The sequence below is a fragment of the Pocillopora damicornis genome, chromosome 2 (assembly GCF_964200805.1).
Source record: "Pocillopora damicornis chromosome 2, jaPocDami1.2, whole genome shotgun sequence".
NCBI classification, from domain to species: Eukaryota; Metazoa; Cnidaria; class Anthozoa; order Scleractinia; family Pocilloporidae; genus Pocillopora; species Pocillopora damicornis.
The window spans coordinates 20,063,347-20,079,772 of record NC_142671.1 but is presented as its reverse complement, the minus strand read 5'-3'; the positions used below and the strand labels follow the sequence as shown (position 1 = coordinate 20,079,772).

At 37.5% G+C, this 16,426-nt stretch overlaps 3 protein-coding genes and 1 long non-coding RNA gene across 4 annotated transcripts; 2 read left to right on the top strand and 2 right to left on the bottom strand.

Moving 5' to 3' along the window:
• Window positions 1-301: 301 nt before the first annotated feature.
• Window positions 302-3,158, top strand: LOC113680250 (uncharacterized). Its single transcript, XM_027197268.2, has 2 exons — window positions 302-711; window positions 1,200-3,158. Exons 1-2 carry the CDS (start codon window positions 498-500, stop codon window positions 2,282-2,284), a joined length of 1,299 nt encoding a protein of 432 aa, XP_027053069.1. The 5' UTR covers window positions 302-497; the 3' UTR covers window positions 2,285-3,158.
• Window positions 2,970-4,989, bottom strand: LOC149050264 (uncharacterized). The gene is made up of 2 exons (XR_016183733.1): window positions 4,815-4,989; window positions 2,970-4,633 (listed from the first exon to the last, which is right to left on the bottom strand). It is a non-coding gene; the product is annotated as an uncharacterized LOC149050264 (long non-coding RNA).
• Window positions 4,990-5,051: 62 nt separating this feature from the next.
• Window positions 5,052-8,326, top strand: LOC113680245 (E3 ubiquitin-protein ligase RNF103). Its single transcript, XM_027197262.2, has one exon. It carries the CDS (start codon window positions 5,073-5,075, stop codon window positions 6,993-6,995), a length of 1,923 nt encoding a protein of 640 aa, XP_027053063.2. The 5' UTR covers window positions 5,052-5,072; the 3' UTR covers window positions 6,996-8,326.
• A 1,230-nt stretch (window positions 8,327-9,556) lies between these two features.
• LOC113680246 (protein D2) lies at window positions 9,557-14,816 on the bottom strand. The gene is made up of 4 exons (XM_027197263.2): window positions 13,945-14,816; window positions 10,951-11,055; window positions 10,774-10,819; window positions 9,557-10,428 (listed from the first exon to the last, which is right to left on the bottom strand). The coding sequence occupies exons 1-4, from the start codon at window positions 14,173-14,175 to the stop codon at window positions 10,235-10,237; spliced, it is 576 nt and encodes a 191-aa protein (XP_027053064.2). The 5' UTR covers window positions 14,176-14,816; the 3' UTR covers window positions 9,557-10,234.
• Between the last annotated feature and the right edge of the window lie 1,610 nt (window positions 14,817-16,426).

Genomic DNA, 16,426 nt, shown 5'->3' with positions numbered 1-16,426 from the left:
CTATGTTTTTCGATGAAAGAGGATTCTTAGTGGAGAATTAAAGTCATTTGTTTCAAATTCCGGGCGAAACGAAAATGTGCCGAGAGTCATTTTTCGATCAAACCGCTTGACGATACCGGTTATTGATAAACAATACACATTTACGCAATATCTATCTACGTCAAAGCATGACGCACATCGGCTAAAATTAGCACCGAGTTCATTGGCTGCCTGACATTATTGGAAAATTCTCGCACGTCACGACATTTACAAACGAACAATGAATTTTAGATTTAAGGAGTCGCCCACTCGGTTCGTACACAGAATCGTCGAGCTCTACGAAGCGAAGGAGGTAAATCCGACGGAACGCAAACGACCCCGAAGTTCTAAGCCGAGTCGCAGTTATTGCTGGCCAATAACTCGACCTATACCTATACTGTTGATCAGTTTAAACGACAAAAAACTACTTCAAGTTATTTAACCCAACCGTTTGGAGAACCAAGTATTTGTAATTTATCATGATGATTACCATGACTGAAGCTTTGGATAGCCTTGCTCAAGTTGCTACGGACCAACTTTTTGGTTTTGATACCGCCAGTCTTCTCACACCTCAGCTTGCTCGCCAAGTTCCTCAACTAAGCGCCGAGGAATTTTCATTTGTTCACGCCGGCATGGATGAACCAACGAATATTTTTGGTGAGCCGGTTGATTTCCACGACACTTCTGTTCCAGGTACTTAGTAAAACTAACGAACGTTAAATTCTAACAGCCACCGTTCGGACCAAGTTGTCTGTTATCGTCGGAAGCGAATCCACCTACGCGAATCGCCGTGTTGGTGTTTTCAAAAATAAGCGTTGGCTCTGCATAAGACCGTGGGAATTTCTTTCTTTCGAACATTTTTAACCGTCAGTCTCGCTAAGTGCCTTTCGAATCTGTTCGTTCAACTAATTTGTGAAATTGTTCGAGTTCGACAATTTCGCATTACTCTCGTCAAACTTAAGAACATGGGCAACAGTCTTGTGTATCTTTCAGACAAGTGTCTCTCTTTTCTTGTTAAAGTAAGGGTTCTTGTCTGAGTAAGTGAAGATTTCAAGTAATATTTCTTGCGCAACGCGCTCCCTTTAGAGGCAATGTTTAATTTATGATGCCACTCATTCCAATTTGTATGGTTTATTTACATTAGTTCGCTAACACTGATTTTGCCTTCTCGCTTTTCTCAGGAGATCTTGACCTGGATTACACTGTGCCAGACGTAAAGCAGGAGGGTGCAAACCAGTCTGTCAAAGCCTGCCAACAGCGCTTGGCTCACTTTAAAGTCCCAAGTCTACATGATGTGATTTCGGGACCGACTGGATCGACTCCACCACCGAGCGGACACGCTTCTCCTTACAGTTCTCCTGCTCACAATCTGTGGATTCCTGACCGCACAGTTCTTACTCCCTTGATCAGTCAGGCTGGAACTACACCTTGGAGCACATTTTTCTCGGACACAAAGCTTCCAATGTCCCAGGAAGTAAGTTCGGCACCAAACAAGGTACAGACTCCTACTCCACAAGAACTTCCACAAGAGCAGGTGGCAGTCTCAGCAGCAAACAACCCACAGACCAACTTTTACCAGCGACCTATTCAACAGCCAGTGAACTCTAATTCACCGATGTTTATGCAAGCTACAGCCACACTGAACATGAAATGGCCAATACTTAGTGGTCCTTCTCCATTTCCTACCACAATGTCTCCAGATCACTCTGCAATGATGGACAAGCTCCTTCTGCACACCACAACTCCTTCTGACTTTCTTACTACGCCACCAAAACCTGTTCAAAGAGGTCGCCCTGCCAAGGCTGGTTCTGCTATACTGAAAGCAAAGCGTAACAACCCTGCTGATGGGCGCTCACGAACACCACCAAGTGAGCGGCCTTATGCATGCCCAGTTGATACATGCCCACGAAGGTTCTCAAGGTCTGATGAACTGACACGCCACATGCGAACCCACACTGGACAGAAACCATTCCAGTGTAGGATCTGCATGAGGAACTTTTCCCGTTCAGACCATCTAACAACTCACATCCGTACACACACTGGTGAGAAACCTTTTGCCTGTGACACATGTGGTCGACGATTTGCACGATCTGATGAACGCCGTCGCCACATGAAGATCCATTTGAGAGAACAAGCTAAAAAAGAGGAGGAAGCCAGAAAAGCCATGGCTCAAAGTAATGGAACTGTTTCACCCATCCAGAGCCGGTCTCCTCAATCAACACCATCACCCCTTCAGGTCCCAGTGACCTCGGTGAACTCTTTTTAAAGTATTTGCCAGAAACATTTGACAGTGCAGGCACTGTTTCAACACTACAGTTTTAAGAACATTACGGTTTTGAAGAACTCTTATTATGATAAGTGCCTTATGTTTTGAGGAACATTTGTGTATATTATTTCAAGGAAGAATTTTAAAGGAAGGCTGGTCCTTTGTACAGATTTTCATTATGCAGGTTTTGCAAGGTACTGGAAGTGCCATAATAATGCTTAATGTAAGGTATTTTTTCAGTTATGGAGTTTTATGTTAGCATACAGCTGGTCTCTGTATTTCTTTGAGCTAACATAACCTTCATGAAAACAGTGATCTGTTTTGCTAATTGGTGTTATTGTTTATCAAGACAAAGTGCCCCATGGCACTCTTCACATGCAAATCTAGTTGTATTTATAAGTTGAGAAAATTCAGAATTAGGCTGGTCCTAATGTACATAGTTTTATGTGCAGATCATTCTAGACACTTAGTGTCTTACTAGGCCTATTTTTCATACAAATATGAAATAGAAACAAAAAATACAGCTGGTTTCTGTATACAATTTAACGTAAGATATTTTGTGTAAAGAAGTTAAGTATTGCCAAATTGTTCTCCTTGGTACAGTAGATATAATTATACATAATTTTTTTCATAACTAGAAATCAAATTTACAAGAATTCATAGCTTTTTTTGATATTCATGAGTACTCACATACGGGTTTAACCCAGTTGTATAAACATTTATAGATGTTGACTGTTTATCAAGGAGAATGATTTTTTTCAAAATGTCAGAGATTATAACAAACTAAGTAAAAGTCAAGCTGGTCATTGACTCGATAAACACAGTGCTGGTCACTTAAAGATAATAACAATAAAAGTTGAAAAGATTTGAAGAATTTTACAGTCTGTTTGATGTCCATTTATAAACATTTAAGGGGTCTCAACACAGACCCTATCCTCCCTATCCTCCAGCCCAAATTGTATATATCCTACACCTTCCTACAGAGCTGCTGACTAATCTCTACAGGATTCTTCCTGTATGTTAGTTCCAAAAACTTAAGGGATAATAGTGCACCATTCTCCTCAATCTGTTTTCCCTTGTAATCTTTGACCTGACCTTAATCCCTAGCTCCACTTTCAAAACAACAAATAGACTGCATTAAGTCTATTATTTAATTTATGGTTAACAGCTTTAACCAATTTTGAGCTCAAATGATGAAAAATGGAGCAAGAAAGACATCTCGCAAATCTTGCATACCTATCCCAATGAAGTGCTATCTTCTGAAAAGTTTTATTTTTAAGGTTAGGAGAAATATCTAATGCTTTGAGTTGTGCACCTTTGGTTCATTTAGTTTTCATTACAGTTGTAGGTTATAGTTGATCTATAAATTAAATGTAAAGGCTGAACAAATGGCACCATGGCTTGGTTGAGCAGAATGCCCAGATATTGTGTGTATATTTAGGAAGTGGGGGAAAATATATAATTCTTGGATTGACTTCATTTGCCTTGTCATGCTTGTAAAAAAGTACTTTGAGGAAACTAATCAAACAAGATTTCAACTCTAAAGAGACTATTCCTTATTGAAAACTTTGAAATTGCCCTTGTATTGATGACTTATTTTTTTCATGACACAATTTTGGCAAAAACACGATTAAGCTGATGCTAGTATATTTCCCTGCTAAAATAAGGTAAGTTTGTGTGTGCATTTCATAGTAATTTGGAATATCTCAACCTCTAACTTGTGTTTCTGTTCAAATGCAAAGTTGTTTAGTAGTATATTCCACATAGGTGAATAGTGATTAGCAAGCACATGTACAAATCAACTCTGAGCAGTTGAAGAGACAAAATCCCGTCTCAACAATTCGATTTCCAACCATTTTACAGTATATTGACAGAAATAAACTAATTGTTTTGGTTTGTGTGGGGTATATCCTAAAACAATTATTCTCTTCAGTGTTGGTGAAAGTGGTGGTTAATTACCTCGATGCTTTGTGGCTCCGTAAATATCCACTGTTATTCACCTCCACTTCGGTGAATAAAAGTTAAAAAGCACCTGGTTGTAACAAAGAGTATTTCATACCCAGTCCACATATCCATTTTTCTTTACATGCACCATCCTTTTTAATCCCCATTTTGCAGCTTGGATTTAGAATTACATTAAAGGATATGGTACATTAGGAATAAAACGATATAGGCACTTACCATTTCCGGAAACAGACATAATATGTAGCTTTGAAGAAGTTTCTTTTCACTCAGCTAGAGAACCATTGAAGGCAAAATGGAAATTATGAAGAACAGAAATTATGTAATTGTGAAACAAGCTGTTAACCTGTGACGGTTTTTAGGAAACTTCAAAGAAAAGTGATGGCTCTGAAAGTGATAAGAAATGAAAATAACAATAAGTAAACTTAAAGACAGATTGTAAGAAGGATAGAGAAAATTAGAGATACTATGCTGGCCGGGAAGATCACCATTTGAAGAGATGTCTGCAAAAGGTGTCTTCCATCTTCCGTTTGAAACTCCTCATCAGAGAACACAGCTTATGACTCACTCTTTTTGAAGTGATCGGGTCCATGCTGTCCTGATCTTCACCTGATATCGCATAAAAATGGAAATTCAGTTCCTTTCTTTACAAAAGAGTCCAAATTTTCATCAGACTTTAAAGCTCTTGGAATACGCGTCAAAAGAGCCGCACACTTGTCATCGCGCCGTCGCGACTCGTTTTCGAACCAACCAATTACATCGCAGAATTTATAAAAAAATTGCCGCCAAATTAAACACCTGATAAGCTTCGTGTTTATTATTACCTATGGTCGCCATGTTGGCCAAGCTGTTCGTAGTGTTGTTGAGCTATCTCCTTCTGGTGTTTCTTGCCGCTCGAATCTTCGAAATTTCATCGACATGGCTGAAAGCTGGTTGTCTGGCTAGTCAGCTGTTGAGTCCGTTCGCTCTGAGTGTTAAAAAACTAAAAGCGATTTTGGAAGAAAGGGGCGTTAGTTACACGGGTTTGGTGGAGAAGAAAGAGCTTGCTGAATTAGTCGAGGCTTGCGGAGCGGTGACAGGGGCCGAAAGCTGCTCTATTAGCACCGAAAGTTCTGGAGAAGACGAAGAGAAAAGCAACGAGCTGCAATTTACTGGAGCATCTCACTTCTTTGAGGAAGTGGAAGATACCAAAGCCGGGACATGGTTGGTTGATGTCATACCTGAAGGTCACTCGTCCTTGCTCCGTAGGAAGCAATGGTTGGTCCTTAAACGGAAGATCGTTCGATTTGGTATTCGAATCGGAACATTTAATTGTGGCAATGATCCGAGATTGTGCATTAAGTATGGCTGGAAGGAGCCGTCCCTCGCTATTTCTATGCCTCAGGGAAATCAACCGAAGGGTAACGTCATTTTAAAAACATACGATTCAAAACCTTCGGTGGAACTGGTGTTCAGGTGGATTAGCAAAGAGCTGTCTTTGAAGATAGAAACATTTGACAGAGTAGAAGAATTTTCTAATACATTTAAAGAGAAAATAAAAGAAAATCCCGTCTATGTCGTATTATTCACGACATTACCAGAACCTCCTTTATACCTTGCTTCCCTTTCAGTTCAGTTTACGGGAAGAGTTCGATTTGGACACGTACGAGTATTCGATTGGACGACAAAAAAACATATCCTGAAAAACTACAACATCAAAAATTTTCCAAGGCTCATGATATTTACACCAGAGGGGAATTTGACGTACGGTTATAGAAAAGGAGAGTGGATAAGATATCATAACCTTGAACTATTCCTAAAAACACTACATCCAGAAGTGAATGATGTATTTGTGACAGTGTTCCTGATGATAAATGTGAGCTGTTGTATGGCTTTATTCATAATAGATGGGGGCATACTGAAAAGATTAATTAACTTCATATGGCTCCTGATATTTTATAATACCAGCCTTATAATTCTTTGCCTTCCAGTCCTCTCAATATTGCAACTACCGTTACTGACTCCAGTTCTGGATTTTGTCCTGAAATACTCCAGATATGCTATGACATCAGATGCTTCAGCAATTATGAGAAATTACTTAGGTTTGGGATTACAACACAAGTGGTTAATGTTTGGGGGATATTTTTGCTATGGTATAATGATATGGTGGGTGCAGAAGAGAATTAGATGGTACTTTGGATATGAGAGTGAAAGTGACAATGTAACATCAATCACAGAATGGTTTACTCAAGATCTTCACTACTTTACAAATGTTGTACAGACATTTCCCACTTTGGGACAGTCACGAATAAACTACAGTGTTTCTGGTCTTGAGGATGGGTTTGAACTTCTTATTCGACGCCTTGCAGTCCCTGAACTGTGGCTCCGTCCCGTCATTCCTGCTGAATATCTTAACAGCCTCCCAGTTTGGAGATTCTGTCATTCTCAGGTGAATCATTGCTCTGACAACAAACATAAGCAGTGCACAAGCAAGCACAATTCTTGTTGCAAAGAATCTGTAAAACCACCTGGGATGTTGGTGGCACAAGACTGCTCAATATGTCTGGAGGATTTCAAAAGTGGATGCATGTTACTTGGCCTCCCTTGTGGTCACTGTTACCATCAGAGGTGCATTGAAGAGTGGCTTTGTGGGGGGAATTCCAGTGGTCATTATTGTTGTCCTGTGTGTCGCTGGCCTGCTTTCAAGCAAAAGCCTCCAGCATTAGGAGCAAACCCAATAAGAAGTCAAGCTCAAGAGACAAATGTTTGAGTATCCTAAGGCATTGTAAGACATGGCCACCAGTGCTTGAAGGAACAGTTTTTGAAAGCAGTATTTTTTCTCTTTTTTAACCCTAAGGCCACAGGGTCTTATGGTGAGTAAAATTTTCTTTTTAGTCATTTTCTTTCTGTTACAGCTATTTGCAAAACTGTCTCAAAGTCTCTTAATTTTGGTGAGCTATTCAGGACTTCTGACTGATATATAAGATTACAAAATTGCATTTTTTTTTCCAATTTTAATTTTAAATTAATAATGATGTAAATGTGTTGTGTATGCTTTGAAGCTTCAGTTTTTAAAAGTTATTTCACTCTTTAACTTCCTTTACAGCCTTGCATATTTTTTTAATCATTAATTTTAACTTGAATGAGGGTATTAGAACAGGCCAGGTTCATTTGAAATTCAGACAAGAACTAGAAGGTGTGGGAACGAAACAAATGAAATAGTATTAAGGTTTTAGCATGGATAATACATTCCTTTAGTCTGTTCCCATCAGCTTTTGAGCTAAATATGAACCTTTTTTTTAACTGATAACAATACATAATGAAAATTACACATGAAGATGATCACCAATTTAAGAAGTTCCCGATTGTCAATCAAATTCTCTTTGTCACTGAGATAAGAAATGTAAAGAGAACTGTATGGAGAATATGAATGCTTGTGTTGGGGTGTAAGTATAGGAAATCGTATGAACGCGAGTGCATTTCGTGATTTATGGGCACGAATGATGTTTTGAAAGTTCTCAAAATTGCACGAGCCGTAGGCGAGTGCAATTTGAGAACTTTCAAAACATCACGAGTGACCATAAATCACGAAATGCACGAGCAGGTTCATACGATTTTTTATTTATTATATTCTCGATTTTTTTATAATTTGGTGTTCAAATTTGGCGCTTCCCCGGTGTTTCCATGGCAACTTCTCCGTATTGCACTCTATAACCTCTATTGCACTCTATAACCTATTTATGCATTCATCATTGACCAATCAGAAACGCGATATTTTGTTGAGTATATAATAAGGGGTTAAAAAGATTATTACTGTATGGAAATGGTGAAGTAAATAGTACAATTAATAATCATATTTAAAATATAACAAAAATTGATGTAATCTGAAAAGTTTTTCAAACCTCTCAAAATAGAAAAAGTAGAGGGTAATTCAAACAGAGAAACAGGCATGCTGTTAAGGACAAAATCCTCACAGCAATTTTTTTGTACTTATTTCTCTGGAAACTTGAATGTGTGATCACTGGCTACTAAAAGAGAGAGTGTAGCTAAGCTTGAAAGTAATGTAAATCATTTTTTTTTCTAATAAAACATTAAAAGGCATAACCTTTGGTTTTTTTTGTGTGTATGTTAATTTTCTAGGTGACTCTTGTTCATGTCAGCCTTGACCTAATTATTAATGAAACAAGTCCCATCCTAATGTTTCATGTTTGCAAACGCATTATTTCAGTACTACCTGAAAGGCAATCATCATCATCATCAGCATGACTCACCCATGTAAGATTGCATTTGATTTGTAATTTAAACAATTTTACCTTGAATGAGCTCTCTAACTTTATGATGTAATGCACCATTGAGTTCTAGTTGAGTATGGCACTCAAGCAATCTATTTTAATTTAATTTCACTCAAGTTGTGTGGAGTTATCTGCTACCCCCTGCTTGATGGATTGTAAGAACAGACAATATCACTAATGGAGGAAATGTGTTTGTTCTTTGACATGTGAGCTGAATTCACATGTTAAGCAGCATGTTACTCTCATATGAGACAGGCCAGGTGTGTCACCTTATGATGTGCAAGCTGTCATAATTTAATCTTGAGCCCAGCTTGGGAAAATTCAAGGAACCAAAACAACAACAGCTGAACATATTCACATATTCTACAAATTCTATCATAAAGGACAAAGTGAGCTCCTAAGATGCAACATGTGACCCACAATGTTAGCGTTTAAAGCATCAAGTGGCTGAAAGTATTGCTACTACCCTAGGATGGGATGCTTTTACATCACAGGTTACTCTCAGCATTTCATCAGGCTTCCCTGTTAGTTTATTGGCACAATGAGATTGTCTTACTTAAGTAAAGAAGATTGTCTTACTTAAAAGTAAAGAAGGAAATACAGGGGTTTCAATAACTTTTTGAATATGTGATTGCCCATGGTGTAATAAGCCCGGAAAATGGGCCAAAGGTGAAACCCAATCTCAGGAGCTTCACAAGCTCAACAGATGGCAAGAGGTCTTATAGGCAGCAGTAGACTACCAGTAATCAGCTTTTATTGAAACCCTTAAAAATGGTGCAGCCAGGGCTCAAATCTGAACCTCAAACCCTGGACCCTACAGCAGTAACCATTTGCCCCATCCAGTCTCCAAAATGTAAGGTTCCACACTTAAAACAGACCTTCAATTATGTTGTGTAGTTTAGTTCTGTGCATTTAAAACATGTTCAATAGGATTTTTTTTCTGGTACACATATCGGGCCATTATAATTTCTGTAATGAGTTTTGAGAGCATGTGTGAATAAAAGCACTATTTTTACATTAAGAAACATCCTGGCAATAATTTCCAACAAAGCATTTATTTCATTTCAAAGAATTTTTACTCCATTGTAAAAACAACTACAAAGCTGTTCTATTGTCATTGTTTTATCTCAAAAATTCATGACAGTAATGTTTCCTGTCAGGAAATTATTGACCTTATCACAAATATATCTATTAACTTTTAAAATCTGCTTCATCTTTATGCTGGTCAATGGTTATTCTGTTTCACACATATACAGTAGAACCCTGCCAACTTAAACTCAGTAAACTCAAATTTCTGGTAACTCAAAAAAGATCTGATTTTCCTTGACCCCTTTTTTCAGTCATTTACTCAGCTAACACGAACCATTTTTTGTTTGAGTTAGAAAGGTTCTAGATACTGTATCACTTTTTTTGCAAATAATATTGTAAATAATAAATAATCTTACCATTAGTAAGTCTCATCTTATGAGTTCCTGCATTTAAGAGTTATCTTGGTTTCTCCTATAGAATATTTTGTAATATTTTAAAGCACAACACTTCCTGATGTAAATGAGCTGTTACATTTACAACTTTGATTTTCATGTTTGGCAGAAATCAAATTTCTAAATACCATGTCCCTCTGTGCCTTGGAAAATGATAAAAACCAAATGTAGAACCATGAATTGAGTACTTGGCTTCTGTTCTCAGTTCAAATGTATGACAATTGCATAGAGTAAACTTAAGAATTATTAACTGTTTGGAACATGTTCATGGCCACAGGAGTCAAGTCATTTTTTTCTTTGTAATCATCAACAGAGAACTGGCAACGTTTGCCAACCTCTGCTCTGTCATCTAAGGAATGCTTTTGTTCAAATGCAAACAGGTAGTATCTGTGTGGACCAGATCTTGAGGGTGGAGTAGGCGGGTTGTAACCTGCAAAATGTTTGAAAGGTAGACTGTAATAAGAGATCATAGACCAAAAGCAAACAGGATGCAGAACAAAATGTAGTAACACTGGTAAAAGGGTGATACAAAAGAAGTATAATGACAGATAGTTTCACATTTAGGCTATAAATCAGAGCAGAAACAACTTGGTCCATAACTTACAGAATGGTACAAACTCACTTAGTAAGAGGTATACTGGTATATTTTTTGGGGGGAATGAAGTGGGTTCAAAATCAAATGACTTCATTCTAGAACATAGTTTGACTCAAGGTCCAAAGTGCTTTTAACACTGATTTTGGTTTAAACACAGGCCATGCACACAATCATGTTTACCTGTGAAAGTGTCACCTATAATATTGCCTTTTTTTAAGTCATCTCCCTAGGAGAGGACAACAGTAATCAACAAGTAAGTAACACAAAACAAACACACAATTTTAATGATAGTAATAACTCTACTTGGGAGGTTAAAAAACAATTTTGTAAAACAGATTGGTGTAATATTCTACTCACTTTAATGTTACCAACAATCCAGTGAAGCCAGCTTCTACAACTATGGCTTTCTCTGGAGGGAGCATCAGGATCTACCATTGCTATCAAATATTTCTTAACAGAAACCTGAAATAAATTTTTCACATATAATTAAGCATGATAGCTTCTAACTTCACTTATTAAAATCAGAACTTTACATAGAGATTTTATATTCTGCAAGTAAAATATTGATAAGCACCTTGAAATAATGTACAATCATGTCATGTATAGTTCATGACATACAAACTATATTACTTCCAGGGTTTCTTGGCCTTGTGCAGACTCAAGAATGCAGTAAGTTTGGAGGAGACTATTTACTTGTTGCCTACATGCACTAAAAGTACATTTGGTTTCAGCACAACAGGAATAGTCAATCATGAAGTGTATGTGTGTTATTTTTTATCTCAGGGGGCCCTGCACAATTCTATGCATATTTTAAATTTTAAAAAAAGTGTAGAAATGTCTGAAAGCTTTGAACCATTGCAGTTAATGTAAAAACATTGTTGCTTTTTGCTGATCTTCGGGTTCACACCAGCTTAGTTGAAAGCCCCAAGTTTCTTATTGTAGTTTAAAACTTTGAAAGCTAGAGCTCAAATAAAATTTAGAAATTCAGCAATCTAAGCTTTTTTAAGTGCCACTAACCCCCCAAATTTTTTTTACAATAAAAGAAATTTCCTAGTTTACTGATCATCGCAGTGAAATAATTATTGCAATTGCATAGAACCTTGCAATTCTTCAAACTGTGAAAGCTTAAAATTTTTCATGTCCATGAAGGTGCATCTTGGGCCCTGGATTGGGGAATGTTGTTGTGTCACCCCAGGAACCATGCTACACTGCCGCAAAGAAAAACTTAAAGACAAATTGTCAAGACAGGAAATGATTTTGGGAATTTTCCTTTCTTTAAATGCCAAGGACCTTCCATAAAGCACCTAAAGAAAGCCATATCATCTTGAGACTCAAAGTTGGATAGTGACTATATGACTACGAGGCATTCGACGCTTTCTAATCAATCAGAATATGATGGGGAGATGGAGGAAATTGACTGTGTACCAAAAGTGAAGCCCTAATGAAATGGAGTCTAGAGATCCCTGACACTACTGGAAAAGAAATCTCTTCGACTCTTACAAGCTCATCTCGAGAAGGCACATCCCAAAAAGCCTATGATACAATGTAAGAGCAAACATTGTAATCAATGAAGATTTTAAATCAGATCTAAGCTTAAAAGAAAGCAGAGCGTGATCTTGTGGGAGCTCGAGTGAAATTTCACTACAGATGCATTAAGAGACTTACAACAAGGCTCAGAGAAATAGAGCAAGCAAAAACTAGAAAGATAAATGTAATAGAACTTTCAAAGAACAGAGAATTAGTGGTTTATACTCAATCAATTTAAAAGCTAGTGATGTAAACAAATTAGCAATGGAATCGAAATCTAAACTAAACAAGGTCAAAAAGCTCCATGTAAATTTGAGAGCACAAGCAGGCAATAAAGAAGTTGAGTCTTATAAGTTTGCATTCTCAGCCTTTTCAGAAATGAACTACAAGGGTGAAACATAACCCAAATAAATAAGAAGCAGTGAAAATTGCAAAAGAAAACAGAGACAAAGGTAGAAAGATAAAAGATTGAGTCATGCAAGTAGCACATCAGGAACCCATCAAATGAACAACGGACAGACGAACAAATTTAGGGCTGACATATCTACATGTATGTCAGAAAATCACACTCTCTGGCACAAAAGCATGCAAAGGGAAAATATTAATAGGGAATCCACCTTTGATGTACTAACACATACAGAGAGACAGAGATCTTCCAATATACAAATTTTAACTTCACATCATTCTCCAGACGTAAAGAAAGGATTTGTAAAAGGAGAAGTGCTATGCTTCCTTGGCACAAATTTCATTACACTCCACATTTAACAAGAAATACAAATTTTCAAAATACGCTGAAGATTAGAGGAAACCTAGATGAATTTGGTGAAACACATCTCTGTACTTGATGTAACTGTCAAATGAGAATTTTTAAAATATGCTGAAATACCCAGACATTTTGACTGGTTCTCTCTTACATTCTATTTAACAAATAGATTCCAAGTTGCCATGCATCTGTTCAGTAATAGATCACAGATGACGTCAAAATGTGGTAAGAACAAAAAAGTGGCTCACGAGGCGCAGCCAAGTGTGTCACCGATGTTCCTACCACATTTTGACGTCCTCTGTGATCTATTACTGAACAGACGTATGGCAACTTGGAATCAATTTGTTTCATATAATAAAGAATTTAAATACACAGAAAAAAAGTTTTTAACAATGACGTCATTCAGACGTCTGTCCTCTTATAGATCATAAGTGAGAACCAATCAGAATGTGTGAATAACTGAGCTTATTATATAATGGAGGATAGATGGCATCACCATTAACCTTTAACACCCTAATATTAGAAATATGCATATTCTCTGTACTGTTCTCTATGCATTGCCTTTGGTGCTGACGAGGAGAATTTGTTCAACAATCAAGAGCTCCTTAAGTTGATTATCATTTTCTCTATTCTTGTGACCTAAATGTTTGATTCAGGGATGATAATGTTGGGAGAAATTGGATGCTGGTCACTCTTTGGGGGTCAAAGGGTTAACAAAATATTCCTTTGTTATCATATAGATTTACTTGTTTCTTTTGGTCTGTAAAGTAATAGATTACAGTAGACACCAAAATGTGATACAAACATTAGTAACACTCTCTATGGCACCTCGTGTCGGACTAGTTGACGACTTCTCTATCAACATTGTGAGATGCATAATGCAAATTATAATTTTTCAAGTCGAACTTTTCTGATACAAATTGTACAATACGTACAGCTGTGCCATACGATTTCAGTAAGACTTAGCAATGTTACTCTTGTTTAGTGAAGAGGTTCCACCCCTCTCCAGTCAATTCAGCGATAAGCTTCAAACATCCATGAAGTTTTATTAAAATCCTTACCGCTTGTGAATAACGAATTCGTGGCGGGGAGTCCGAGAATGTCTCTAACTGCACATCCTGGTCACAACTGGCTTTTGACAGCGAAGGTTGATCACCAAAGGTTACATCCAAAAATTTCCCATATCCTTCCCAATTCTGGCAGGAATAGTCAATCAAAGATGAATGGACGAACGAAAACCCCCAAAGCAAAAATGTCAACGCGACACGTTGATATCGCCCGTACAACGCCATCTTACCTGTTATCACGTGACCAAAACAACACTCAGCTCCTGAGTATTCCCTCCTGGTGTACGATGACCTACTTTCTGTACTCAGACTTCCTCTTTCTCTACGAGCCTGTACTGCTGACTAATATGACGTCAAAACTGACTTCGCATCCTCCACTATTTACGTGATAAAGCAACTACGAAATTTCTGATACGTGATTTGAATTATTTTATGATCCGATAGTAAACGTTGAAGTTGCGTGTTTCAGTTTGCGTTTTCCTAAGTTACGTGCCTTCCTGAACAAGTTATTCTAATTTTAACTCTTACCGAGCATTCAACTTGTACATTTAGTTAAAAGAATATATTTATATTTTTCAATTAGGCTGTACAGGAAGCTTAAACCACTAACTTTCTCGCTTTCCACTAGCAGAAGATCAAACCTGAATCTCTCTTTGGCCACAAACACTGGCAAAAATCTGTATACTTTTGTCTACACTGTACCCAGCTAAAAGATTAAATCCTTGTGCTGTCTGTCTTTTCAATAATAAATCTTGTCGAAATATCTCCCATTCGTTTAACCTGAAGCTTTTAAATATTCTGCTTCACTTGTCTAAGCCTTGATCTGATAATACAAAACCTTAGGCTTGAAAACGATAGGTGCATCTAAAGGATGAGAACAATAATGTCAATATTTACTATTAAACTGAACTAAATTTGTTTTATACTTTCTATTTAGTTTTAAAAGTTTATACACCCGTCGTGAAAATGAAGAAAAATTTTGAATGCTATCGTTTAGACTACATCGCGCCAAATGAAATACAGTAGGTTTGTGACCTGTCACCCTATCTTTTTATGATAAATCTTGTAGAAACGTTTTCGATCCAGTTAAATAAAGCGTCTTTAATATTCTGGCTCACTTGACAGAGGTAACGCTTAATCCAACTCAAATTTAGGCCCAAATAAGAAAGTTGCATGCTAAGGAAGATAATAGGAAGCATTATATCTCGTCCTACCCTTAAGAATTGCTGATTTGGCAAGTCTGTGGTGTTCCTAAATAGTTTTAATGTTCCATTTTTTTCAACTTTTATTCTAATACTTTGTCAGTAGAATTATGTTTCATTAACTGAGCTGATAATGTCAATTGGCAAACATTAAGATATTCTAAAGCTGTCGTTTTGAGTGTTAGTCGTTCGGGTGGGGAGGCATACACTGTTGCTTCGAGAAAGGGGGTAAATTTCTAAAGAAACTGTAGTGCTGCGTGGGTGGGAGAGTATAACAAGGTGATTTAGTATTATCAACTGAGTTAATTACGTAAATCGGCCACTGTAAAGAGTTTAAAAGCTGACGTTTCGAGCTAAGTCCTTCGTCAGAGCGTTCACCCTTCGTCAATCGCTCTGACGAAGGACCAACGCTCGAAACGTGAGCTTTTAAACCCTTTACGATGGCCAATTTACGTAATTAACTCAGTTGATGATGCTAAATTACCCTGTTTCGAGTAAGGTTGTCGGAAGAAAGGGAAAGTTGCACGCGACAATATCGAAAGGTAATCCGGTTATCTGATGACCGATGACATATCATAAGTGAAATAAATGAATAAATTCATTAAACCAGCGATGCCTCGTCCTTACAGTGACGTTTTCCCAGATTTCTCTGAAATCCTGTCGTCAAGGAACGTGACAAGAAAACTACCCACAATACCTTTCGGGGTTGTCAAGTGCGCTTTACTCCTTTTTTTTTTTTTTTTTTTTTTTTTTGAAAGCCTTTCTCGAAACGGCTGTATGTGGGGATTATATACAGCAAAATGGAGCTTCGCTATTGGTGGGAACATGAAATAGTTCTCAGAAAGTTTTCAGGCTCAAATGTGTAGATCACACGAAATTTAAGAATTATTCTTTGTTCGGAACACGTTCATAGCCACAGGGGTTTTCTTTGTAATCGTCAACAGAGAACTTGCAGCGCTCGTCAACCTCTATTATGTCATTTCTGTCATCAAAGGGAAGCCACTGTTCAAATACAAACAGGTAGTATCTGTGTGGACCAGATCTTAAAGGTAAAAAAGGTGGTTGGTGATCTTACAAAGTGATAAACGATGATTTTTAAAAAGATCACACTTATTCACAATCATTGTTTTTTCCTTTTAATTTTTTGTGGCTACTGCATTCTGGGAAAGCGTAGCCATTACGTCATCGCCCTGTAAGTGCGCGCGTAAGTTAACTTTTCCGCAAGAAGCCCAGCTGAATACTCGCCTCAAGTTCGTGAGGCACGCCTTTCTTTT

Coding starts and splice junctions, on each gene's coding strand:
- LOC113680250 (XM_027197268.2), top strand. CDS start 498: ATGATGATTACCATGACTGAAGCTTTGGATAGCCTTGCTCAAGTTGCT. Junction 712..1,199: donor CCACGACACTTCTGTTCCAG/GTACTTAGTAAA, acceptor CGCTTTTCTCAG/GAGATCTTGACCTGGATTAC.
- LOC113680245 (XM_027197262.2), top strand. CDS start 5,073: ATGGTCGCCATGTTGGCCAAGCTGTTCGTAGTGTTGTTGAGCTATCTC.
- LOC113680246 (XM_027197263.2), bottom strand. CDS start 14,175: ATGGCGTTGTACGGGCGATATCAACGTGTCGCGTTGACATTTTTGCTT. Junction 11,056..13,944: donor GAATTCGTTATTCACAAGCG/GTAAGGATTTTA, acceptor AATTTATTTCAG/GTTTCTGTTAAGAAATATTT. Junction 10,820..10,950: donor GGATTGTTGGTAACATTAAA/GTGAGTAGAATA, acceptor GTCCTCTCCTAG/GGAGATGACTTAAAAAAAGG.